This window comes from Myotis daubentonii, chromosome 6 (genome assembly GCF_963259705.1).
Source record: "Myotis daubentonii chromosome 6, mMyoDau2.1, whole genome shotgun sequence".
NCBI classification, from domain to species: domain Eukaryota; kingdom Metazoa; phylum Chordata; class Mammalia; order Chiroptera; family Vespertilionidae; genus Myotis; species Myotis daubentonii.
This window is the reverse complement of record NC_081845.1, coordinates 102,169,159-102,195,382: the sequence shown is the minus strand read 5'-3', so window position 1 is coordinate 102,195,382 and position 26,224 is coordinate 102,169,159. Positions and strand designations below refer to the sequence as shown.

At 49.6% G+C, this 26,224-nt stretch overlaps 1 protein-coding gene across 1 annotated transcript; it reads right to left on the bottom strand.

The window, feature by feature from the left end:
• Nucleotides 1-13,762: 13,762 nt before the first annotated feature.
• LOC132236593 (speckle-type POZ protein-like) lies at nt 13,763-14,965 on the bottom strand. The gene is given in 2 exon segments (XM_059699705.1): nt 13,763-14,245; nt 14,247-14,965. Coding segments are annotated over 2 exon segments (1,125 nt in total). The 5' UTR covers nt 14,889-14,965.
• Nucleotides 14,966-26,224: the final 11,259 nt, after the last annotated feature.

The following is a 26,224-nucleotide window of genomic DNA, read 5'->3' as shown; positions in this document are numbered from 1 at the left end:
ATGTCTGGGTAACTTGTGGTTTCCCTGTATCTGGAGCCCCTGGGGCACGGCCAGATGTGCTGGGCCCAGGACAGATGCAGCAGATTCTTTCATTTGTCATGTTAATTGTTCCTGCACCCACCTAAGTATGTGTCCATCATTTTACTTTTTTTTTTTTAAATATATTTTACTGATTTTTCACAGAGAGGAAGGGAGAGAGATAGAGAGAGTTAGAAACATCGATGAGAGAGAAACATCGATCAGCTGCCTCTCGCACATCCCCTCACCGGGGATGTGCCCGCAACCCAGGTACATGCCCCTGACCGGAATCGAACCCGGGACCTCTCAGTCCGCAGGCCGACGCTCTATCCACTGAGCCAAACCGGTTTCGGCATCATTTTACTTTTTATCTTATCACAGAGGTCTCCCCGCTTTGCTTCATCCCACCTTCTTAAATCTGTCACCAATGAATTTCATGTATAAATACGGGTGTAACCCTGCCATTCTCCGGAGCACTATCTCCATTCGTTGAGGTTCTGCTTCCCAGCCTATGTCGACAGTTTGGCTCAAAGAAACTCCCAAAAATTCTTTACAGGTTTCAATGGTTTTTTTACGTTAACAAAACGAACCCTCCACAAAACTGGCTCCTCACAACATTGGGGACTGCTGGCCTCTTCCAACACACTTGCCCGGGGGGGCGGGGGGGGAGCAAAAAAATATGCAGCACAATGGGCAGGGGGACCGCGTGCCTCAGGGAACATGACAAATGGAAAGACACCTTTTTCCTTAGCACCATCTGACCTGGGACTCAGTCACAGTCAAGCAGCAATTTCAGGGGGGGATAGAGCCAGCCTTAGGCATTTGGGAGAATTGGGGTCCATGGAAAAAACACAGGGGCACACACTGGGAGAAGGGAAATGGCCACAACACAACCAAGCCGGGGGCGCTCACATCTCCATCACACAAGGGAGCATCAACACTCGTATTTGCATAACACAAACGAAATGCAAATAGCCCGCAAAGGTCAAGATTTACAAAATAAAGGCAAGCAAGTCCTTCATTAGGGTGGAAAAGGGGAAAGCCCACAGGGAATGAGGGCCGACAACCTCTAGAGGCCCATGGGAGGGTCACCCTTGGAGCCCAGGACTCACTAGAGGAACCAACTCCAAGGGGAATATGGACCCAGCACAGGGAATAGTGTTGTAATGTACCCCGCAAATCACAGAAGGACGCCTCAAGAAGTCGATTTAAAGAGTCACATTTATTGCAATCCGGGACTATGAGGGGTCATCCCCAAATCTCATAGTAACCATTTAGTCACAGTTCCAGGATTACATAGGCAAAAAATCACACAGGTATTGATTACATCTCAGGGTTTGGAATGAGGCACCTGGCTCGCAATAAAAAGCAGGTTACAGAAGCAGAATTAAGCATGTTAATTACAGTTTCGGTTCTCAGGGTCACTGAATTGACAGAAATACATTATCTAGAGTCCTTGGGTAACCTGGGTTAAACTTAGGCATGTTATCTAAATTACAGTTTTGGGTCTCCGCATCACTGAGTTGATAGAAACACGTTATCTAGAGCCCTCGGTCTCCTGACCACTGAGTTGTCAGGACAATTTAGAGTAATTATACTGTTCTGGTCTCGGGACCACTAAGTCAGCTGGAACACACCACCTGTGGCCACTAAAATAATTTAGGGTAATTGTGCTGTCCTGTTTCCCAGGTACAGAAGAATGTGCTTCGATAACCAGTAAGATCACAATTAATGGGATAGTCATTCAATCAATAAGGCATTCAATCAAAAGGGATGATTTATACAATTCAGAAAATCAAAATAACCTGTCCATTGTTAAAAAAGCAAATAGGTACCATACTTCAATAGCAGCCACCACCATCTGCACCCTTGACAGGACATACGGAAAGGAACCCACTGGGACCCTGTTCACCCTCCCTACCTGGAAGTCTGCACTTCGTCTTCAACACAGCTCCACACTCACTACAACACTTTCCGTCCGGGAATTCTTTCTACGCTTCCAGCGGGAAGAAAATATGGGTTCCAGTACAAAAACGACGTAGCCACGGGATCCGCCCCCCTCCCCCCGCTTTCATACACCCACTACCAAGGGGCACCTCTGCCCTCAGTGCCCACTCAGGACCCTCACATCCTGCATGGACGACAAGCCCATCTCTCCATCACAAAGACACACACAAATATTCCTCTTCAGCGAGGTCTGGGCTCCACCTGCCGGCCAAGCTGCGCTCCACATGCTGATCCTCACCTGCATCACACGCTCCTGACAGGTGGACACACAGCAAAGGCTCACGGATGTCCGCCCCGCCTCTCCAATTGGGAAAAATCCATCCTGGTTCCCATACATCTGTCACCTCCTGTGTGTCCTGGTCCGAAAATAACTTCTTCTACGAGGCACGTGGACGCAGATGATCTGAGGCGACATCTCCCTCAGCAAACACAGTCCATGCAGGCTCTGGGACCATTGACTAAAACGTCTATGCTCTTCCTTCATGGACATGACATTCGGGCAAAAAGCACTTAGGGATTTTCAACACAAACGTTTCAGAAAATGGGGAAGGAAGCAGGAAAATATTGACGAAAACTGCAGCACACTTGGCAGGTTACACAATTTTTTAAAACAGCAGAAAAACCACAACAGCACATGCGCAGCTGGGGTGCTCCACAGCCTCCTGTCGCAGCCTGAACACCACATTCCCCCCCTAACAACAGGTATCGCCAAGGACACATCTGAGGAACAAATGGGGGACAATGAGGGGTTCATTCTTCACTTACATGGACACGTTCACAGCAACATGCCAAGCACAACACCTGTGCTCCTCTTTCTTCACACCTTTGGAACGGAAAGGAAAAGTTCCACACCCAGATGCTCCATCTGCAATATGCAAACTTCCAAGCTGACAGAATCCACAAATTTCCCCCCTTTCATCTCCACTCATTTCACAGACCATGGAGAACAGACAGCAAAACCCCACAAACACCCGGACCTGGGATCACAGCCACAACACCAGTCATGGGGCATGTGCTGACAGCTAAGACACATCATTTTTAGGACAACGTCCACTTCACCTGGGGAATGGGACACACAAAAGGGCTCAGCACACAAGACGCTACACAGACGGAGGGGTGGGTGGCTGTGGCTCCCGCCTCAGAAATAACAGTCGCGGCAACAACGGGGAACCAACCGTGAGCGGCCTCACCTGGGGCCCCGCCACTCGTGCAGGGCACTGTGACACCTCCCGCATCACACCTATGGGGGGGGGGGCTCCTCACGTCTTGCACGCGTGCCACTCACCTCACTCTGAGCCTCACACCCGGCTGGCGCTCTAACCGCTGAGCCGTCAGGGGCAGGTACCTTGGTTGAGGGCACATCCCCACTAGGGGGTGTGCACCACGCAGCTGATGGATGTTTCTCTCATCCATGTTCCTGATTCTCTAGCCCTCTCCCTTCCTCAAAGGCAGCGGTTCTCTACCTGTGGGTCGCAACCCCTTTGGCGCTCAAACGACCCTTTCACAGGGCTCGCCTAAGACCACCCTGCAGATCAGATGGTTACGTGATGATTCATAACAGGAGCAACATCACAGCCATCAAGTAGCAACGACAATCACTGGATGGTTGGGTCACAACATGAGCAACTCGATTGAAAGGGCCACAAGGTTGACGACCACTGCTCTACGTAAAAAATCAATCACGTATCTATTTTTTAAAAAGAATCTGGAACTTACAAGCTCTCTCCACCACCTTCTTCAAAGGCTACAACAGGCACAAGGAGAAAGAGAGATGCGTACATCAACACATACATAAGGTCTCAGTGGTTCTACACTTCCCTGACAAACACTTCACAACATGAAAAACACAACAACATCTAAACAGCAGCCAAAAAGCACGCTCTGACCACCACAGAGGAAGCAGGGGGACCAACGTGGGGACGGGGGCATGAGCGCGGGTCCCCTCAGGCTCAGATCCGAGAACCCGGAAGAGGGGGAAATGTCAGACTTGGCATGTTCACTGTCACACGGCTTCACCCACCGATTTCATGACCATTTCTTTGGCGAATCAAACAGAAGCTGCACTGGGACATTCGACCAACAACACCTTGTGCCTCGAGCCCTGCTGCTGACCTTCCACCTACAGCCATGGGACCGTGACCAAAAGCTAGACCCACCATTTCAGCCATGCTGGCCACGGCCGCCATCATGCCACCCCTGGACCGAATGAGGTCAAGGCTCTGGGTCTGCACCCCTTCCCTCCCAGCACTGACAAGGGGTTCGCCGCACACTGCTGCACTGAGTCGCCTTGGAAGTGAGTGAGCACACTCCCTGCCTAGTATGATCCTTGGGGTCTGCTTTCCCTACAGAGTGCTGAGGACTCCTTCTGGCAACCTCATGCTCTAGCATTGACAAACACCGCCTATTGCTTCCATTCACTTTTTCAAGTGCCCATTGAACACCCTTCCCAGCCACCTGGACCACAAATACACATGTTCTCCTGCGCCTCTTGGCAGCACTTGCTACAGGCTTTTGCCTGTCCTAAAAGGAACTTTTACCAGCAGGAACCAGAACTTTCTCACTCCACCACCGTTCCATCCAGAACAGTCACTGACTGTTTGTGAAACAAACTAATGAAACACAACACACCTTTCACCATCACAACATGGGGGCGTCCTAGCTCTTCTTCTTTCCACTCCCTTTTGGAAATACATTAGACAAAAATGGCTACAAGAACAGCATTGGGTCTTTCCATCCCTAAAACACTCATTCGGAATCGGCATATGCCCCTTTGAATTCACATCTTGACAACAGCAGTAGGCTATTAGGAAACTTCCTCATCAGGAACCTCAATGAGAGCCCTTGTGTGTCTGCCTGTCTGTCTGTCTGTCTGTTTGTGGTGCTGACATAAATCCAGGTGCAAAGACCCGGGCCTGCTTCCACACCAGGGGAGCCAAGTCCAACTGCAGGACCCAGGTTGGCATAGCTCATGGTCTCTCATACACGTCCCTCTCACCCAGGATCCATGGCACTCACTGGGCACTGACACAACAACAGCACCTTGGCAGGCTGTGCAACAAACAGGGGATCCAGTCACTGCCTCCCAGCTCACCTGCTCTGAAAGACAAACATCTCCTCCTTTGGACAATGTCCCCTGAGCCACGTGGTCACCCTCTCTGCTCTGCTGGGTGCTTCAGCATTCCCCACAGCTATCTTAGAGCTGATCCCAGCGTCGCAATTCTTCAGACCGGCTGCTTCTGTACAAGGTTTCTTGTTAGAGGGGAAAGGAAATTGCATCACGTCGAACATGCATACAAAGGGAGTCATCGAAAAAACGGTGGCATTTCCATGGGAACAATGGGAACCTCTTTCCCTACAATGATTGACAGCTTCGGTGGGTGACCTCAAACTCTCAGAAGCAACCATTGAGCCACACCTTCGCACTCCCCTTTTCCCACATCAACCCAATCCTGACACAGCACCTCGGCACCAGGGGAAATCTGCCCGTTGGGATATTGTTTTCTCTGGGTCTCAGCGGACTGGGGAGGAGCCAGCCCGGACTCATGGAGCTGATGACGCCCAAGCAGGGGCCCTGTGCACACTGGGAGGTGGGCTCTCTCGCCCAGGTCAGGAGGGGCAATCCCCCACCCCCAGGTTCGAATTGAAACACCACACATTTCCAAGTGGCCCAGCACCTCTGGTCAGCATCTCTCAGGGGGTGAAGGAAAGCTTTGCACAATCAAGTCCTCATTCACATTAAAAAGATTGCTGTCCCCCGTGCCCAAACCTCCACATACAGGAAGGTTCTGGTTGGAATAGTCACGCCTTCATTTGTTGAATACACCTTGTCCAGGTTGCAATGATTACCCTTTCTCTTCATGCCCATCTTTCTCTACCATTTGTTTCCATTTCCACTGTGATACATCTCACTTCCTTGGGAAGGAAATGGAAAATTCTCCAGGATGGGATGCTCCGCTGTTTGGGTGCAGATGTGCACACAGGTTTTAAACAGAGATACTGAACATTCATGAACTGGAGTTCTCACGATGACCAAGGAAGACAAGTGGTGGGTGTTCTCAGTAAAATCTGGTATGTTTTGGGGGGAGGATAGGAGCAGATTTCACAGTTTCCAGTTTTAGTTTAAATCTCTTCTTCTGGATCTGACACAGAGACGGACAGGGAGACAAACAGAAACAATCAGGGGATGTGCGTGCCTTTACCAGGAATCAAGGGGACTTCTTGGTTCATAGGTCAACACTCAGTCATTGAGCCTCGCTCGCTGGGCTGTGTGTTGCTATTTGGATGACCCGTTTCTACAAAGACAATGCGGCCCTGACTGGGTAGATCGCATGCCAGGGGGATGAGAGCCTTTACCTTGCTGGTTCTCATGATACTTGGACCATCAGGCCTGTTTCCAATATCACAGCAGGTGGGAGCTGTGGCATCAGGACAAGCCTACTTCTACCTTCTGCCTATTGCTTCATAACAGAATGAAGGTAAACCACGCAGGCTGTCTCGACAAGGGGACCAGTCATTTACCAAACATTCTGCTCTGGTGACAACACATGACCCCCAACAATTCATTGCGCAGCGATACACAGGAATACTTACCAAGCTGCTAAACATTTCCCAAGTTTACACTGCTAAACATTCACACAAAGTTTTTAACATGCTCATTTACTTACACTTAGGAAGGCAACTTTGGACAAAGAATGTCATTTTCTAAAATGAAATCTATGTATCGTACAAATGTAGAATACATCACACAGAGAACTGCTGGCTCTGATTCATTATTCATACATAGCATAACTACATACAATAAGTTGGACATCACTTTCCAAACCACTGATGTGTGAATGGATGTACAAAGGGGGCTTGGGTCTTGGGCCGAGTCACCATGAACTAGTAGGTGCTGGGTGTGGAAATGGAATCCAGGGCTCTGGAGTCAAAAACCACGAAGAAGGTACCTCCGGGAGAATACAAGGAACCAGCACAGTGGCCACACGTGCCCAGATGTCACCTCTCCAGGCCACTGCGGCCTCCATTAGCTGTCTGTCCCTCAGTTTCTGTGTGACCCTCGGTCTGTGTGTCCCTCAGCCTGTATGTCCCTCGGTCACTTCCATTAGCTGTCTGTCCCTCGGTTTCTGTGTGACCCTCGGTCTGTGTGTCCCTCAGCCTGTATGTCCCTCGGTCACTGACAACGGGTGAGTCTCCTCCCATCTTCTCAGTGTGGGGGACTCTGGAAGCAGTGACACAACGCAGCACAGGGGAGCGTGTGCAGAACCCTCTTCTGTCCATGCTCCACCTCCTTCACACCTCGCTTTCCCCTGATACTCCTGGCCTCGCCCCCCCCCCCAGAGCCTCGCCCTAACGTGGGGGCTTGGAAGACCCTGCAAGGACCGCGATAGAGTGGCCTCGTCGTTTTGTGTCAGGACCTTGCCAGCTAAGGGACACTTGGACATTTTATTTTTATCTTATACACACATTGCCTTGAAAAACATCAGCGTAGCTGGATGCTCTGCTCATCATGGTGCCTTTCTTTAGGTTATGCTGCTTTTTCATGCCCTCCAAATCTTTTCCTTCTTTGTACTTTTTTCTTGCTTATGTTTTCGTTAATTCTTACCAGAGGATATGTTTTTTACAGAGAGAGGGACAGAGGGAGGGAGGGAGGGAAGGAGAGAGGGGAGAGACAAGAAACAAAAAAACAAACATGAATATGCAAGAGACACATGCATCTTTGGCTCCCACAGGAGCCCAGACCGGGGCTGGCCATGAAACCTGCACCCCAGGTATGTGCTCTGGACCAGGAATCCCACCAGAGACCATTCCCTGGGCATCGAAGTTCGAACCAGCGAACATCACTGGCCAGGGCCTATTCCTTCCGCTTAGCAGATGAGAACACATGTCACTCTTTCTTCTGGCAGAAGGCAGCCATTCTAGGATGGTCACTCATCTTTGATCTTTCTCTCTTCCTTTCTGAAACAGTAGAAATGTATCTTTCTAAAAACCCACTGTGGCCTGGCCAGCCTGGGTAAGTGACTGATGGTTGTTTGCAGGCTGGCCACAGCCCCTTCAAGGTGGGGGTCCCCACTGGGGTACCTGTCCAGCCTGGGGGAGGGGCTGTGGGCCGTTTTTAGGCTGGCCACACCCCCTTCAGGGTGGGGGTCCTGCTGGGGTGCCTGGACAGGCTGGGTGAGGGGCTGATGGCTGTTTGCAGGCTGGCCAAGTCCCACAGTGGGGGCCCTCACCCCATGAGGGTGTGGCCATCTTTGGTGAGGTGCTGATGGCTATTTGCAGGCTGCCCACAGTCCCCAGACACCCAAGCTCCCAATGGAGGCTGACTGGAAGCAGGTATCTGCGATTTATTTAGCTTCTAAGACTGAAACTTTGCTGCCTTTTGCGGAAGCCACAGCCAGCCAGAGCCGGCGGGAAGCTTGGCTTCCTCCATCACTGGGTCAACCAAGCCTCCTGCTTGCTCCAGTTCCGTGGCTGCCGGCCGCCATCTTGGTTGGGTTAATTTGCATATAGTCGCTCTCATTGGCTGGTGGGCATGGCTTGGGCATAGCGAAGTTATGGTCAATTAGCATCTTTGTCTTTTATTAGTGCACATTCTGTTCTACTGGTATGCCTGTTCATTATTGCTGCACTACCACATTGCTTTGATTATTTGGTTTACTGATAGTTTTGAAAATCTATTTAACGTGAGATTATATTCAATCCTTTCCCCCTGTATATTCCTGGCTATTTCCATATTATGTTTTCATGAATATAAGCATGATTAAACTTACTGTGTTAGTATTATATGAAAAACATTAAGTTTTTTGGGCATTTAGATAACTAGATATCTTACTGACTTATTATTCAGTGTTTCTCTAGATAAAGAATACATTTTACAAAACAAAGGCAGCATTAAAAAAATAATAAATAAAGGCAGCATTAACATGTTTTATACCTCTAATCCAAGGGTGGGCAAACTTTTTGACTCGAGGGCCACGATGGGTTCTTAAACTGGACTGGAGGGCCGGAACAAAAGCATGGATGGAGTGTTTGTGTGAACTAATATCAATTCAAAGTAAACATCATTACATAAAAAGGTACGGTCTTCTTTTTTTTAAGTTTTATTCATTTCAAACGGGCCGGATCCGGCCCGTGGGCCGTAGTTTGCCCATGGCTGCTCTAATCCTTTCTCTTTCTAAAAGTGTTTGTTGGAATATTCAAAACACTGTTAAATAATAGCAGTGATATGTGCTTGTCTTGCTTCTGATTTTCAAACTCATGTTTAAAGGATTTGCAGCTATTGAAATTGTACTGATTGATATTACATTTAAAATAAACTATATGAACTATTCAGAAAATGCCTATGCTATCTAATAATATGCAAGCATGGTAATTGACCATACCTTCCCTATGCCTCTCATTGGGTAATCACCATGATATGCAAATTGGTGGGCGGGGCCTCCGCAGCTGCAGTGTTCGGACCTAGCCTGCCCTGGGCTCCCCTCAAGGAGGGGCTGGGGACCTGGGGTTAGTAAACTTTTCTGGAGCTGCTCCCCACACCCCCAGCCCCGGCCCCAGAACCACGCTGCCTGCAGCAAGGCGCCCGTCCTGACAGGTGGGCGTAGGGAGAGCTGAGCAGAGCGGGGGCTGCAGGAGCCATGGAAGGGCGGGCAGGAGCCAAGCTCCCGGGGTCTGAGGAGAAAGCCTGAAGGTGGAGGAACCTTCGGCAAAGTGGCCGCCAGGAGCCGCGGCCATGGGGTCTGCAGGCGCGGACAGGCCTCCGCCTGATGGGGGATCCTGAGCCAGCACCACGGCTGCGGGGAAGCAGCTGGCCAGGAGGCAGGCGGCCCAAGGGGTGCAGAGCAGCGCCAAGGTGGGGTGCGCTGGAGGGGCTCAGGCCTGGGCAGGGTGCTGGTGGGCGGGGATCTGCCTGCCCGAGGAGAGCGAGGTTCTGCAGGGAAACAAGAGGGTTGACTGCAGTCGTGGAAGGACTCCCGGGCTCAGGGGCGCAGACTCACAGCCCTGGGGGGGCAAGGGGGGGCGGGGGGCGCCGCACTGCTGGGTACCTCGATGCGGAGGTTCGGCGACGCCCCCGGCGCTGCCCCCGGGGCTGAGCTGCCGCCTGCGCACTTGAGAGGCCAGGACTCCTGCTCCTGCCTTGGCCCCCAAACAAGCCTGCGCCCGCCCGCCCCCAGTTCTCGCCCCGCCCCGTGGGGGTGCACACCTGCAGGGTGAGTGCAAGCCTACCACCTGCTCCCCAGAAACCTGGGGTGGGGGCGGGGGAGACTGGAATTGGCCTCAGTTTCCTGGTCTGTACAATGGGTTCAGCGTGTCCCAGTGCCTTCGCTGAGCTTTGAGTGGCAATTGAGATCCTATATAAAGAAAATGGGGAAAGACATGAGAAAGAAAAGGAAGGGCAGGCAACACAAAAGAAAGATGGGAAGGAGCCTGTGAACCTATTGTCACTTAAATAGGGAAGAGAGTCAACAGTGCTGTAATGACCCTATGAAGCCAGGTGGGTACTGGAAATATCGGGGAACACTTTGTAAAGTATATGGTTGTCTAACCACTATTCTGTAACTAATAGAAAACCGGAAACTAATACAAAATAATATTGAATGTAAATAAATGGAAATAGAGTGAAATTTTTCTAAATTTCAAAGTTTAAATAAAGGCTGTAAAGGAAGAAAAGGGGGAATAAAAATAGTGTTTTCCATTTTACCACTTTATTATCTTTTCAGTACATGAAAAAGACAGTTGTCTTTATATGGCGCTTTGATGCTTTTCTAAGTCATTATCTCATTTGATGTTCAGGGCAACTTAAAGACAAGATAATTATTCCCTCCACTATTCAAAGAAAGGAGATCTTGGTGCCTGGCCCCAATGATTCCATCGTCAAGCCTTTATTGTAAAGCAGGGTTAGTGACATTTTCTGTGAAGGGTCATATCTATACTAATAAAAGCCTTGGGGGGGATCTGGCCCCCAGGGGAGGGCAGTTGGGGATGATCTGGCCAGCAGGAGAGTAGTTAGGCATCAATCAGGCCAGCAGGGGACTGATAGGGGGCGATCAGGATGGCAGGCTGAAGCAGTTAGGGGCAGTCAGGCAGACACGCAGGCGAGTGGGTAGGGGACAGCGGTCCTGGGATCAGGCCTGCTGGACATCCTGGAATCAGGCCTAAACCAGCAGTGGACATCCCCCAAAGGGTCCGAGATTGGGGAGGGTGCAGGCTGAGCTGAGGGACACCCACCTCCCATGCACGAATTTCGTGCACCGGGCCACTAGTGGGTTTATATTATTGTTTTCACTGCATAACGTGTACTATTATTTGACACACAATTTCTATCGTCCACTCAGAGTGGATCCAGGAGGAGCGCTGGGTGGTGTGTCTGAGCACCTGGAAGGGTGTCCCTTCCTCCTGCTCCACTTGCAGGAGCATCTGAACTGCCTGGTGCTGGCCATGCTGCAGAGGTCCCAGCAGAGAGAGACGGCATAGATGTCAGCCAGCAGGTCACAGTCGGGCCTGGCTGCAGCCTGGTGGTTGTTGAGTGTGTGTGTGTGTGTGTGTGTGTGTGTGTGTGTGTGTGTGTGAAAAATACAGAAAGCCAAAAATCAGGTACAAACCCCAAAACTCTAGGCTATCTGTGATCTACTCTTCCCACTTTCTTGATAGGTCTTCATTCTTTTATACTGCTCCGTATCTGTATTTCCCCCTCCCCTACATATTTTACTCTCATAGCAGGCTTTCTGTGTAGCTGTTCGGATGCATAATTTAGATATAATTTTACTAACCAACTTTAATTGTCTGATGTGATAAGTTTGAATAGTGTAGAGTTGTGTTGAAAAGCAAATTACAAACTTTAGCTTATATGTTAGGCGACACAACCAAAGAAATGAGTATCGTTGAAGATGAGCATATTTTTGAAATTATACCAAAGCTTCATAAACTCTGAAGAGAGTTTAGAAATAGAGCAAAATCCAGAGAACGTATTCCATGCCACGCATCATACGTGAAGATTTTCCCAAACAGAGTAAAGCACAAACCGATACGTTTTGAAAATTACCATCATATTTAATAATACAGTACGTGGATTTTGATGACATAAAAAAAACTAAAAACAGCCGAAACCGGTTTGGCTCAGTGGATAGAGCGTTGGCCTGCGGACTGAAAGGTCCCAGGTTCGATTCCGGTCAAGGGCATGTACCTGGGTTGCGGGCACATCTCCCAGTGGGAGATGTGCAGGAGGCAGCTGATCGATGTTTCTCATTCATCGATGTTTCTGACTCTCTATCTCTCTCCCTTCCTCTCTGTAAAAAATCAATAAAATATATTTTAAAAAAAACTAAAAACAAAAAAAGATAACATATGTGTCTTAATTGAGACTAAATTAGGAAAACGCCTTTCTTAGATCAGACAGTTCCCTGGCATGTAGAATGATTCCTAATCTATTTCTAGTCAAAAGTGACTAAAGCAAAAGGTAGGCCTGAGACAGAGAAAGAAAGAGCAGCAAGAGATTCTACATCTAAGGAACTTTGAGCTACATTTATAAAGGTCGCACTTCCACCTTCGTAATCCAGGAATGCCCCTACTCAGCCAATGGGTTTGAGCGCATATTGCAGGAAAAGTGGGGAGGTGGTGAAGACATTGCAGTGGATGTGGGTTTTAGCACAGCCAGGAAGAAAGAGTCCCTTCTGGACATTCCTATTCCTCTCTTTCCAATCATCACTACAGACGCCAGCAGCACAATTCCAATGTCTGCCACTTCTATCTCCCAGTCATGTCTCCCAGATGTACAAGTCTGAGCACCCCAGTCATGACAACACTCAGATACAGGAGAGACAGCATGTGCACCCTGAGGATCACATCCCACACAAAGGTTTATCAAACCTGCAGGTAGGAAGACAAGACTATGAGTCCTTCCTGGCTGCAAAGTGATAGTCACTGCAGAAAGAAAAAGAAATCAGGTGGACACATTGCAAATAGAGTCCTGAGGCAAAAATGGGTCTTTCAAGATGTTAATTTATTATGAGGTCATGACAGCAAGAGCAGTTTGGATTTTTATAGCTAACAAAGTGCAGAGATGACCGAAACATCTGCAGAACAAGCAAATCCCTAAAGACAGACATTGGAACCTTTTTCTAAATGTAACTGCTTATGGCCCAATGTAAGGCTTATCTCACCCTGGTCGGTGTCTCAGTGTTTAGAGTTTTGGTTCAGACCTGAAGGGTCAGGGGTTTGATTCCACTCAAGGGTGCATAACTGGGTTGCAGTTTCCATCCCTCGCAATGCATCTGTCTGGGCACTGCATCTCTTTCTCCTTCTCAGAATCTCAGTCCCTGTCTTTCCTTCCCTCATTGGCACGCCCTCGAAAAATCAATGGAAGAAAATATCCTTAGCCTGGCCAGTGTGGCTCAGTCGGTGTGTGTCAATCTAGGATCCATTGGTGGTCAGGGCAGATGCCTTGGTGGTGGGTTTGATCACCAGTAGGGTGCATGCAGGAATCAGTTTATGGAAGATTCACTCTCATCGCTGATGTTTCTCCCTCTCTCCCTACCCCTTCCTCTCTGAAATCAATAAAGATGCATTTACAAATGTGACTTCTTTAAGGAAAATAATGAACCTAAAATCTTGGGCCGAGATGCAGACTTCCCCCGACAGCAGATGAAAACTCCCCAGATCGGGCTGTCTACCAGATGCTCCATGGCAGCAACAGTGACTTCTGCTTCTGGAAAATCAAAGGAGTCTTACAACAGGCAGGATCTCAGGACGGCTTCAGGTGCTTGCGTGGGTGTCCCAGACAGGCGCCCTGTGCTGAAGCCAGAGAGCGGTACATCTCAGCCACCAAGTGGGGATGGGACCCCACCATGGCCTGCCACCCTTCAGTCTCCAAGACATCCTCAGCATGAGAGTTGATGAAATCCACTGCCTGAGGTTTCAGTTGATCTGCTCTGTGGAGGTCAGCCAAGGTGAGCATTTCTGCAGCAACCTCCTCAGAGAGGTGTCTGCTGAGGGCTTCCTCACACATGACCTTCAAACGCTCCAGGGCATACTTGTCAGCAGCTGCCAGCAAACCATCAGCCATTTTGTCCAGGTTTGGAGCCTTCCCCGTGGAAATGAAGCACATCATTTCCTTAAAAACTCCAGGCTCCGTGTCAATGATTTCAACCCGACTCTTGTTGCTCTCCTCCATTGCATGTGCAAACATGGCCCTAAACACTGGGGAATGAGCTACTAAGATAGCTTTTGTGAGCCTGGAATTCCTGGACAGCAACACAGAAACAACAGTCTGTGAACCATGAATTTTCCCAAAGTCCTCCTAGCGCATGGGCCACCTGGCACTCAGGAACCTTCACCATCTTCGCAGTGCTCTGGCCAGAAATGGTGAAGGAATCTTGCACCACACTCACCTCACAGAAGAGGGCCAGCTTGTCATCAGGGAGAAAACTATTGTCTTCATCCAAAAGAACATCTCTACGGATACATTTCTTGAATCCCCAGTCTTTGCCTTGTACAAAGCTATATGCCCAGTGACTCTCCAAAGATTTGATTTCTTCTTTCTTGTCATTGAGGATGGAGAGTTTGAATTTTGCCAAAAATATACACTTTGGAGAACTGACCAGAGACAAGTAAAGTGACAGGTAATCTTTGCTTACTTTATTTAGCCCTTTCAGGTATACTCTCAAACGCCATTTCAGTTGATCAATGGCTAATGATGAAAAGGTTGTACTTTGAATGACGTCACCCACTTCCTGCCAGCAAAAGCTAAAGTTACCGATGGTCCACATGTGGGAGAATTTCACTACCTTGATCTCAGTGTGGCACCAGCTCTCAGCCACAGGGCCACTCGACATTTCTGCTGGAGGAGGCGGACTTGGGACCCTCGACATTGCAAGTTTGAAGGTTCAACAAGATTTCCAAAGTCAGAGGACAAAGATTTCTGTTCTCTTTTCACCCACATTAAGTCAGTAGTGGGAAGATGAATGTTGGGGTCCAGCCCCAGCAGGTCCAGGGGTTCCCAACGGTGCGGACAGCACCGGCGAAGAAAGAATGACACGGAGATAGCGTTAAGATGATCAGCCAGCTTCTCTAGCCAGGTTCTCTCTTTATTCTCCTGTTACATCTGTGTTGATACCACTTGATTTTAATCCTATCCATTCTGTTCCAATGGTTAGGGCGTTTGTTATTTCCATTCCAAGGTCACTACTCTACTCTTCTGTTCAGCTACAAGGAAGTAACTGAAGGAGATGATCCTAAGTAAAGATTATGTAGCTTAACCGTGATTGTTCACAGCTGAAGTGATTAACTACCCGCCTGGCACTTAGTTAAGGGGTTTTACTGATGTATTCCCTTCCTGACTCCTGTTCATTTTTCCCTAACTCCAGGGGAAAATTCCCACCTGGGGAAACAACCTTTTTCCAAGAGGTGGCCCTGGTTAAAACTCATAACACTAAGAAGGGGAGCAAACATATGAAGAACTCTATGCCATATATGCCAGGTCCCTTGAAACATATGCCATATACGCCAGGTCCCTTGAAACATATGCCATATACGCCAGGTCCCTTGAAACATATGCTGTGCAGATGTTTCATCCCTGCAGTGACTGTGTCAAGCAGCAAGGATGGGCCGGCTTCTGACCGATGAAGTTGTCTTGTCTAACAGGAAATCTCTCAGAGCGGGGCCTACAGCTGCTGGTACCTGTCCTTCTGCATTTGCTTCAACCTCTCCACAGCATCCAGGCTTTGCTTCTGAAAACAACTGTCTGAAAGATTCATCTAAAACTTAAATGTTGTTTTGAGGCGTGGCTCAGTGCTTGAGCGTCCAGGTCAGGGTATACCACATTTTGTTTACCCATTCATCAGTTGATGAGTATGACGGTTGTTTCCGGTTTGGGGCTCTTATGAATTACGGCGCTGTGAACATGGTGTACAAGATTTTGTGTGAACAGGTTTCCATTTCTTTTGGGTATGTACCTAGAAGTGGAACTTCTGGGCCATCGGGTGACTCTGGTTTTCCAACGTGGCCCCGCTATTTTACATTTCGCCAAGCAATGTACCCAGGGGTCCGATTTTTAAGCATTCTCATGAATTTTTTTTATTTTATTTTTTTAATATTTAATTTCTTTATTGGTTAAGGTATTAAAAATGTGTCCTCATCCCCCCAGTAACCCCCAAACTTCCCCCCACCCCCCGCACTCATGTTCTCATCCCCCTGTGGTCCATGTCCATTGGTTTGGCTTATATGTGTGCATACAAGTCTTTTGATTGATCATTCCCCTTACCCCGACTCTCCCCTACTTTCCCTCTGGGGAATGATAGTCTGATCGCTGTTTCTCTGTCTTTGGATCTGTCCCTGTTCATCAGTCTATGTTGTTCTCTATAATCCACAAATGAGTGATATCATGTGGTATTTATCTTTCTCTGACTGGCTGATATCACTTAGCATAATGCTCTCCGGTTCCATCCATGCTGTGGCAAATGGCAAGAATTCCTTCGTTTTTTACTGCAGCGTAGTATTCCCTTGTGTAGATGTACCAGGGTTGTGTTATTCTTTTTTTTTACTGCATTTCTGTAAAATGTCCCTCCACCCCCCCCCCCATAGGCATATCCTTGGAGGCATCTCCCTACAGAAAGCAGATTAGTGACTGCCTGGGGCTAGGGCGGGAGGACAGGGAGGGGGCACTGGGAAAGGGAGGTGACTGTTAATGGGTATGGGTTTAAAGTCCGACAATTAGCTCCTCTCTGAGGGGGCGTGGCTAGGCCCTGGGGGGCGTGGCTGGACTTTAGGGCGGACCCAGTCAACTTAAAAGCCTGCGGAGGAGGAGCAGCAGCCACATTCTCTGTGCTGGCTGTTCAGCGAGGAGGATGGAGGAGTGCGCTTGCCTCTGCGGCTTGGGCTCTTCGCGGGGATGTTCGTGTCCTCAGGAGCCCCGGGGCCCAGCTGAGACGTCAGCGGCCAAGGGCAAGTGGTGTCCTCAGAAGCGCCAGCACCCAGCTGAGACGGCAGAGGCCGAGGGCAAGCGGTGTCCTCAGAAGCGCCAGAGCCCAGCTGAGACGGCAGCGGCCGAGGGCAAGCCGGACCACGCAGAAAAGCACCTCGAGGCGGACGCCGCAGCGTGGTCCTGGGCGGGGAGTGGAGGAATCTCGAGCCCCAGGCCGCCACCGAACTGCTCGCTGCAGGACCTGCCGGTGGAGATGCTGGTGGAGATCTTTGCCTCGCTCCCCGGCACCGACCTGGCCAGCCTGGCCCAGGTCTGCACCAAATTCCGCCGCATCCTGCACATCGACACCATCTGGAGACGGCGCTGCCGGGAGGAGTTTGGCGTTTGTGAAAACTTGCAGGACCTGGAGACGGTGGGTACGTCTTACCGAGAAGTCTATGCGAAGCTGCTCCACCCGCACAGACACATCTTGGGACTGTGGCAGCTAGATACTGAGGGCTTTAAAACACTGCTGTATGTCGCGGTGGACGGCTTAGGCATTAATGGTTGGACATACGTTCTTTGTCCTCACACCCATGTGGACGGCCCGATGCAATTCAAGCCCGCGTTCCGAATCCGCCTGACGGAGCGGAAATCAGCCACGGTGGAGTGCATGGAAGGCCGCCACCACAGGCCCCACAGCCGCCGTCTGCACATTCGGAAGGACAGGTTCACCAGCCAGTGCAAGAAGACCGACCACCGAGGGGATTCACCAGCACGGCTTTGGGAGGAATTCGGGACAATGCTGTTTTTGCAGTATGACCGCCTGGCTTACCACCGCCTCTACCTCCATCCCAGCCACCCGGACCACCTCATCAGGCCAGGCCTCTTCCAAGGCAAATACCGTCTCTGCGGCCACATGATTTTCATGCTCAGCTTCCACGGGAAGTGTGCCAGGCTCACAGGGATCCAGGGAGCCTTATTGCCGACCTTAGAGATTCACCTCAGGCGCCGCATCCAGCTGCGAGATGGCGAGATCTTCCGCGACTTCCACGAGCTCTGCCGCGTGGTCCAGGAGCTGGACGACCAGGTGCTCCGGGAGCAGCAGCAGCAGCAGCAAGAAGACGGGACCGAGGAAAGCGAGGGCCATGGCTGGCAGAGCCACGCCCAGCCCAGCGCCAGGCAGTCCGGGGCTGCAGCTGCAGAGGAGCAGCCTGTCCCGTTTGTTCTGCCTGTGGGCCTGCGCGCAAGGGACCACAACTACCCCGGAACCTGCAGGATGTGTTTCTATGGCGTGGAAACTGGTACCCCAGATGGCTCAGTCTGGCACTTTCCTGGAGTCTTCATCCTGTTCGCTGAGAACCACTTGGGGTTCATAGATCTGGACGATAAATCCTTCATCCTGTATGGCAGAGTCCAGAACACCTTCCAGAATGTGGAGGCACCATCCCCACAGGCCTTCCTGGAGATGCGCAACAACATTCAGCAGGTTTCCCACCATGGTTTGTTTTTTGAATCCTCACCCGAGGATATTTGATGTTTAGAGACAGTGGGGGAGAGAGGGAAAGAAAGAAAGAATCGATGTGAGAGAAACACACCCGTTGTTTGCCTCCTGCCCAAGCCTGGAACAGGGCCAGGCTGGGTAGGGGCCATCAATTGAGGTACAAATAAACCTTAGACCAGTGGTCTCAACCTTCCTAATGCTGCGACTCTTTAATACAGTCCCTCATGTTGTGCTGACCCCCAATTTCATTGTTACAAATTGAACATAATGAAAGCATAGTGATTCATCACACAAAAACAAATAAAGACATCTTGGTTAATATCTATTGTTTCTTTATTAACATTGAACTCATGGCCAATAGCAATAGAGCTCATTCCTTATGAAAACTTATCGAACAGACACATTCTCTCCATAAAGCATAGCTAGTGCTTTGGCACTAAGGTTGCAGGCTATTTTAAACAGCAGGGGCCACCGGCTCCTGGGATGGCATCTTCAGAGACAAATGGGGACTGTTCTCATTCCTCAAGGGGAAGCTGAAGAAAAGAAGGAACATGGGGGAAAGGCAGACAGCAGCAGCTCCTCAGACTCCAGCAGTAGCGATGAAGACGCCAGCAGCTCCAGCTCCTCTTCCTCGGGGGACACCTCTCACTCAGACTCCAACTGAGCTTTGTTCCTTCCTAGGTGGCGGGACAGAGAACTTCCCAGCGGACGTCTTGGGCATCTATGTATAGTGCAGGGCTCTTCTCCCTGTCCCTGTTTTATTGTTTTACTTCCTTCCTTTCTCCTCCTCCTTCTCAATACAGAGTAGGATGGGTTGGCAAGCGGGGAATTGGGACAAAATTCCCAATATCAGGTCCACACACCAGGGAAGAGAAGTTCCTGCTGGGAGAAGAAATATATCTGAGCCTGTATTGGGTTCCCCTCCACCAGTGATGGCCAGCCTTTTGAGCTCGGCGTGCCAGCAGTTTGAAAAACCCTAACTTAACTCTGGTGCCGTGTCGCATATAGAAATTTTTTGATATTTGCAACCGTAGTCAAACAAAGACATACTTTTGCTATTTATTTTGTATATTTAAATGCCATTTAAAAGAAGAAAAATCAACCAAAAGAATGAGTTCACCTGTCACGTGTGTCATAGGTTCGCCATCACTGCCCTACACCATCAGTACCACTCCCTCTAGGAGCCCCAAGCAATGAAGGATCTTGAAACAAACAGATGACTGGGCAGCTGTGAGGAGCACACTGCACTGGACTGAGTATTTGTGAAGAAAGAAGTTTTGCTTTCCTCATTTTCTGTCTGCCAGAGTTGGTCGGGAGCCACCATGAGCCTGTGAGTCCTACATTATCTGCAAGAACTCTACCTCTGGACTCTTACACTACATCTGGTGTGAGAAAGGAGTTGCCATTCTTTACGTGACAGTGGGAAGCATCATGTACCAGGCAATATTTATACATGTATATTTAACTCTGACATCTCTAGGAGACTTTCTTACTAATTTCAAATAAAATTATATTTTCTAAGTTTAGCTGTTTCATTTCAACGAGGGCCTGCATGGAATAAATGTTTTATAATTTGGAGCACTGCTGCTCCAAGTAGTGTCTGCATTTGTTCTTGGAAATTCCTAAATTCCTTCCTTTTGCTTCAGGTTCAAGTGAATCTCCTATTTAGCTTTCAGGGTTGGTGGATGGGTGAGTGGATGTATGAATGAAGGGATAGATACATAGAAAGATAGATAGATAGATATAGATAGATAGGTGATAGATAGAAAGAAAGGAATATAGAGATACCTGGATAGCCCTGGCTGCTGTCCTCAGTGTTTAGACCATTGGCCTACCCTCCAAAAGGTCTTGAGTTCAATTCCTGATCACAAGCACCGACCTGGGGAGCAGGTTTGATCCTTGCCCCCAGTTGGGGTGTGTTTGGGAGGCAACCAACTAATTTGTTTCTCAAATAGGTTTCTCTCTCTCTTAAAAGCAATGGAAAAAAATATCCTCAGGTGAGGATGAACAAAAACAACAAGGTATGTGGGTAGCCACATACATAGATACAGAGAAAGATATGGACTTGTAAATACACACTGCTCTGTTCTACTGCTCTGCCTGTGAATCACTGTGGCAGGACCACGTTGCTTTGATTATCTGGTTTGCAGATATATTTGAAAATCTATTTAATGTGAAATTAAATGAAATCCTTTCCCCCTGTATATTCCTGGCTATTTCCATATTGTTCTCTCATGTATATAAGCAAAATAAAATCATTATATCATTTTTATGTGAAAACCATTAAATTTTCAGCATTTAGATACCTAGATATCTTAGTGAATTATATATACACATTCAGGGGAGAAGCCCTATGTGTGCAGGGAGTGTGGGCGAGGCTTTATACAGAAGTCACATCTCATCAGCCACCAGAGGACACACCCAGGGGAGAAGTCCGGTGTTTGCAGGGAGGGTGAGGGACTCGTTAGCTCTCAATTGCACCTCAGCAGCTGTAGGTCAAGTGTAGGCACCGCATACCTCATATCCCAGCTCTGAGGGGCTTCAGAGGAAGCCTGCTGGCTCCTTTCCCTCCCCAAGAGTGTAATTAGTACAGAAGTAACTGGTCAAACATCCTCCACTTTTATGAGGAGAGGCAATAGACAAACCGGTCCGTAAGTGCTGCCGGGATGTCAACACCAATGTCCCCCATGGGTGTTTTTTTTTTGCCTCATTTTAATAAAGTTTGTGTCCATACAAACCTGAAGCCTACATGCCTCATCCCTCTTATCACTGAAAGCAGAGTTCCAGGAGGGCCTCAGAGAACCCTCAGCCACAGACCTGAACCCGGGAAGGCGGAATCTGGCGTCAGTCCAGTGAGGTTCCTGCCAGGGAGAGGGATTGAGACAGACTCACCAGGAACGGGAATAGCCCCCACCAGACCCTTGGCTTCTCCTGGCTCCTCCCCTGATTCCTTCGACCTCTGTAGCCTCAGAGGTGAAAGCCAGAGAGGCTGTGTGCAGGTGTGTGTGTGCATGTGTGTGTGCATGTGTGTGTGTGTGCGTGCGTGTGCCCGTGTGCCGGTGCACACACCTGTGCTGCCTCTGCCTGGACACTGGTTGCCCTCTTCTTGCTGCCTGTGTAGCTTTGGCATCTCGCCTGGGGCACAGCATGTGGGCGCCAGGTCTGTCCACAAGGGTTTGAGTCTCAGCTCTGCCCTCACAACAATGTGACCTAAGGCAAGACTCCCAACGTCTCTGTGCCTCTTTCCAATCTATGAAGGGGGAGGGTGACCCAGCCTTTGGAGTGTCATTCAGAGTGGGGTCAGCACCGGCACCTCTGGCTCAGGGTGGATAGAAAGTGCGTCTCTCGGTGAACAGCGTCTGACAGACCTTGAGGTGACAAGGGAGGCAGAGGGTGTGGGCCCGGGAGCCAGTTCAGAGCTCGAGCAGCCCCACTGCTCTGGGTGGACTCGGCTGCCTGAGCAGGAGGCCTGGGGTCAGGCATGCGCCTTCCCCCGGCCGCCCCCTCCCACTGAGCCTGGGCAGGCGGCACTGAGAGTGACCAGGACACAGGCCCTCCCCACCCTGCTGAAAGCTGCTCAGAGCACCTCACCTCACAGTGTGTGTGACGCCCACCTCGCAGCAGCTCCTGGTGCCTGGCCTTGTACCTGGGTCCGCGGGTCTAAGCCTCCCCTGACCCGTCTGAAATCCTTAACTGCACGTTTCTTACGGGGAGTCTGATGGGCCATGAACCTGCGTGAGCAGAGCAGGCAGGCCGTGTTGGTCATTCCTGGCCACCGGTTCACAGGCAACGTGCACCGAGGCCAGGAGCATCGACCCTCGTGGGCCCACGGGTGGGAGTCCAGCGAGGCTCCAGCAAGCAGGTAAGCGTCTGCCTGGGGAGGCGAGGGGGCCACAGCAACCAGAGGCTCCGCTTTCCTTACAACAGAGCAGACGTCAATGCAGGGATCAGGCACACCCGGTGAGGGCCCCGTCACCCCTCAGCCTGAGGGACCTAGCTCAGCACCTGTTCCTGGAGGAGGGCTCCTGAAGTGGGCACCAAACCCACGACCTGGGACCATGACCTTCCCTCTCCTGCCCGGCTGGCGTGGCTCAGTGCTTGAGCATCGACCTATGAACCAGGAGGTCAGGGTTCAATTCCTGGTCAGGGCACATGCCTGGGTTGTGGGCTTGATCCCCAGTGTGGGGCCTGAAAGAGGCAGTGGATCCATGGTTCTCTGTCATTATGGATGTTTGTCTCTCTCTCACTCTCTCTCTCTCCACCCCCCTTCCTCTCCCTTTCTATCTGAAATCAATAAACAATATATTTTAAAAAATGATGGCGTTTCTATGTGAAGAATGGGAACCTCATTCCCCACAATGACTGAGGGCCTAGGTGGGTGACCTGAAACTCTCATAAGAAACCATTGAGCCACACCTTCACACTCGCCTTTTCCACATCAACCCAATCCTGACACACCTCAGGACCAGGAGAAATCTGCCAGTTGGGATATTGTTTTCTGAGGGTCTCACTGGACTCGTGAGGAGCCAGCCCACAGTCATGGAGCTGTTGACACCCAAGCAGGGGCCCTGTGCACATTGGAAGGTGGGCTCTCTCGCTCAGGTCAGGAGGAGCAACCCCCCACCCCCTGCCTCGCACTAGAAGACCACACATTTCCAAGTGTCTCAGCACCTCTGGTGAGTATCTCTCAGGGGTTGAATGAAAGGTTTGCACAAGCAAGTCCTCATTCACATTAAAAATGTTGGTGTCCCCGTGCCCAAACCTCCACATACAGGAAGGATCTGGTTTGACTAGTCACACCTTGATTTGTTGAATACATCTTTCCCAGGTTGCAATGATTAGCCTTTCTCTTCATGCCCAGCTTTTTCTACCATTTGTTTCCATATCCAGTGTGAGACATCTCACTTCCTTTGGAAGGAAATGGAAAATTCTCCAGGATGCGATGCTCCGCTGTTTGGGTGTAGATGTGCACACAGGTTTTAAACTGAGATACTGTGAACGTTCATGGACTGGAATTCTCACTATGACTAAGAAAGACAAGTCCTGGGTGTTTTCAGTAAAATCTGGTATGTTTTGGGGGGAGGATAGGAGCAGATTTGACAGTTTCCAGTTTTATGTTAAATCTGTTGTTCTTGATCTGAGACACACAGGGACAGGGACCTAAAGAGAAATAATCAGGTGATATGCGTCCCCTTACCAGGAATCAAGGGGACTTCTTGGTTCATAGTTCAACACTCAGTCATTGAGCGTCGCTTGCTGGGCTGTGTGTTGCTATTTGGATGACCCGTTTCTACAAATACAATGCGGCCCTGGCTGGGTAGATTACATGCCAGGGGGATGAGAACCTTTACCTTGCTGGTGTTCTCATGCTGCTTGGAGCATCAGGCCTGTTTCCATCATCACAGCAGGTGGGAGCTGTGGCATCAGTACAAGCCTACTTCTAGCTTCTGCCTATAGGTTCATAACAGAATGAAAGGCAAACCGTGAATGCTGTCTCTAAAAGGGGGACCGTCATTTAGCAAACATTCTGCTTTGGTGACAACACATGACCCCCAACAGTTCCTTGGGCAGCGATACACACTCAAACTTACCAAGTTTCTAAACATTTCCCAAGTAAAACATTCACTCATACAAAGTTTTAAACATGCTCATTTAATTACACTTTGGAAGGCAACTTTGTACAACAAATGTCATTTTCTAAAATAAAATGTATGTATAATACAAATGTAGAATACATCACACAAATGACTGCTTGGCTCTGATTTATTTTTCATGCATACAATAACTATATAGAATAAGTTTGAGATCACTTTCCGAACAACTGATGTGTGAATGGATGTCCAGTGAGGTTTTGGGTTTTGTACAGAGTCACCATGAAGTAAGTGCTGTCTGTGGAAATGGAATCCAGGGTTCTGGAGTCAAAAACCTCTGAGAAGGTACATCCGGGAGGATAAAAGGAACCAGCACAGTGGCCACAGGTTCCCGGATGTCACCTCTCCAGGCCACTGCGGCCTCGATTATCTGTCTGTCCTTCGGTCTCTGTGTCCCTCAGTCTGTGTGTCCCTCCGTCACAAACACCAGGTGAGTCTGCTCCCATCTTCTCAGTGGGGGGACTCTCAGAGCAGCGACACAAGACAGTAAAGGGGGGCACGTGCAGTACCCTCCTCTGTCCATTCCCCACCTCGTTCATGCCTCGCTTTTCTCTGCTTTTCCCGGCCTCGCCCCAACGTGGTGGCTTGGGAGACCCTGCAAGGACCGCGCTAGAATGGCCTCGTCGTGTTGTGTCAGGACTTTGCCGCTGAGGGACACTCGGACATTTTATTTTTATCTTATAGACACATCGCGTGGAAAAACATCAGTGGAGCTGAATGCTCTGCTCATCATGATGCCTTTCTTTAGGGATATGCTGCTTTTTCACACCCTCTAAATCTTTTCCTTCTTGGTACTTTTTTCTTGTTTATGTTTTGGTTAATTCTTACCAGAGGATGTTTTTTACAGAGAGACTGAGGGAGGGAGGGGGGGGGGGGGAGGGAGGGAGGGAGGGAGGGAGGGAAGGGGGGAGGGAGGGAGGGGATAGAGAAGAAACAAAAAAGCAAACATGAATATGCAAGAGACACATGCATCTTTGGCTCCCACAGGAGCCCAGACCGGTGCTGGCCATAAAACCTGCATCCAAGGTATGTGCTCTGGACCAGGAATCCCACCAGCGACCCTTCCCTGGGCATCGAAGTTCGAACCAGCAAACAACACTGGCCAGGGCCTATTCCTTCTGCTTAGCAGATGAGAACAAATGTCACTCTTTCTTCTGGCAGAAGGCAGCCAATCTAGGATGATCATTCATCATTGCTCTTTCTCTCTTCCTTTCTGAAACAGTAGAAATGTATATTTCTAAAAAACCCACTGTGACCCTGGCCAGTGTGCCTCAGTGGGGAGAGTGACAGCCTGCAAATTGAAGGGTCCCTGGTTCAGTTCCCGGCCAGGGCTCATGCCCCGGTTATGGGCTCGATCCCCAGTGGGGAGGGGGGGGGAGGATACAGGAGGTAGCTGATCCATGATTCTCTCTCATCATTGATGTTTCCATCTCTCTCCCTCTCCCTTGATCTCTGAAATCAATAAAAACATATTTTAAAAAAACACACTGTGTTTCAATACAAAAGTTTAAATTGAAATTTTTTCTCCTGCTACTAACATGTTCCCATGATAACCCTGCATCTGGAGGTGCCATCAACAATGACAGTCTCCCTGGTACTGATTGCATCAATAATGGCAACCGCAAGGGTACTGGCTGCCTCAATAATGCCCTACAGAGGCCGCTGGGTCTAGTGGGAATAACACGTTCTTGTGATACCCCTGCGCCTCGCTGTATGGACTGTCTGCCTCCATAATGGTGTCATCCAAGGAACTGGCTGCCGCAATCATAGCGACTGCCGGGTTACCGGCTGCCTCAGGAAAGGAGACCTGTCGGGTACTGGCTGCCTTGGTAACGACGGCCTCCCCAGGACTGACTGCTCCAATCATGGCAGCCTCTAAGTTCCGGACTGACATAGTGAACGCGCAGGTTCACCACGTCACTGCAGCAGCCAAGGCCTCCCTTTGCAGGGCTGGGACAGGAAGGGATGCAAAAGCCAGACCCGTGACTTCAGTCCATCCAGGGAAGGAATAATTGCACCCTGGACAGCCTCGATGATTTTGTAGGGTTTTCTGTGGGTTTTGTTTGTTTGTGGTTTTTTGGGTAGAAGTTTTCATCAAATTCACAGATTACCTAACATTTCAGCACCACGGACAGAAGCACAAGGTGTTAT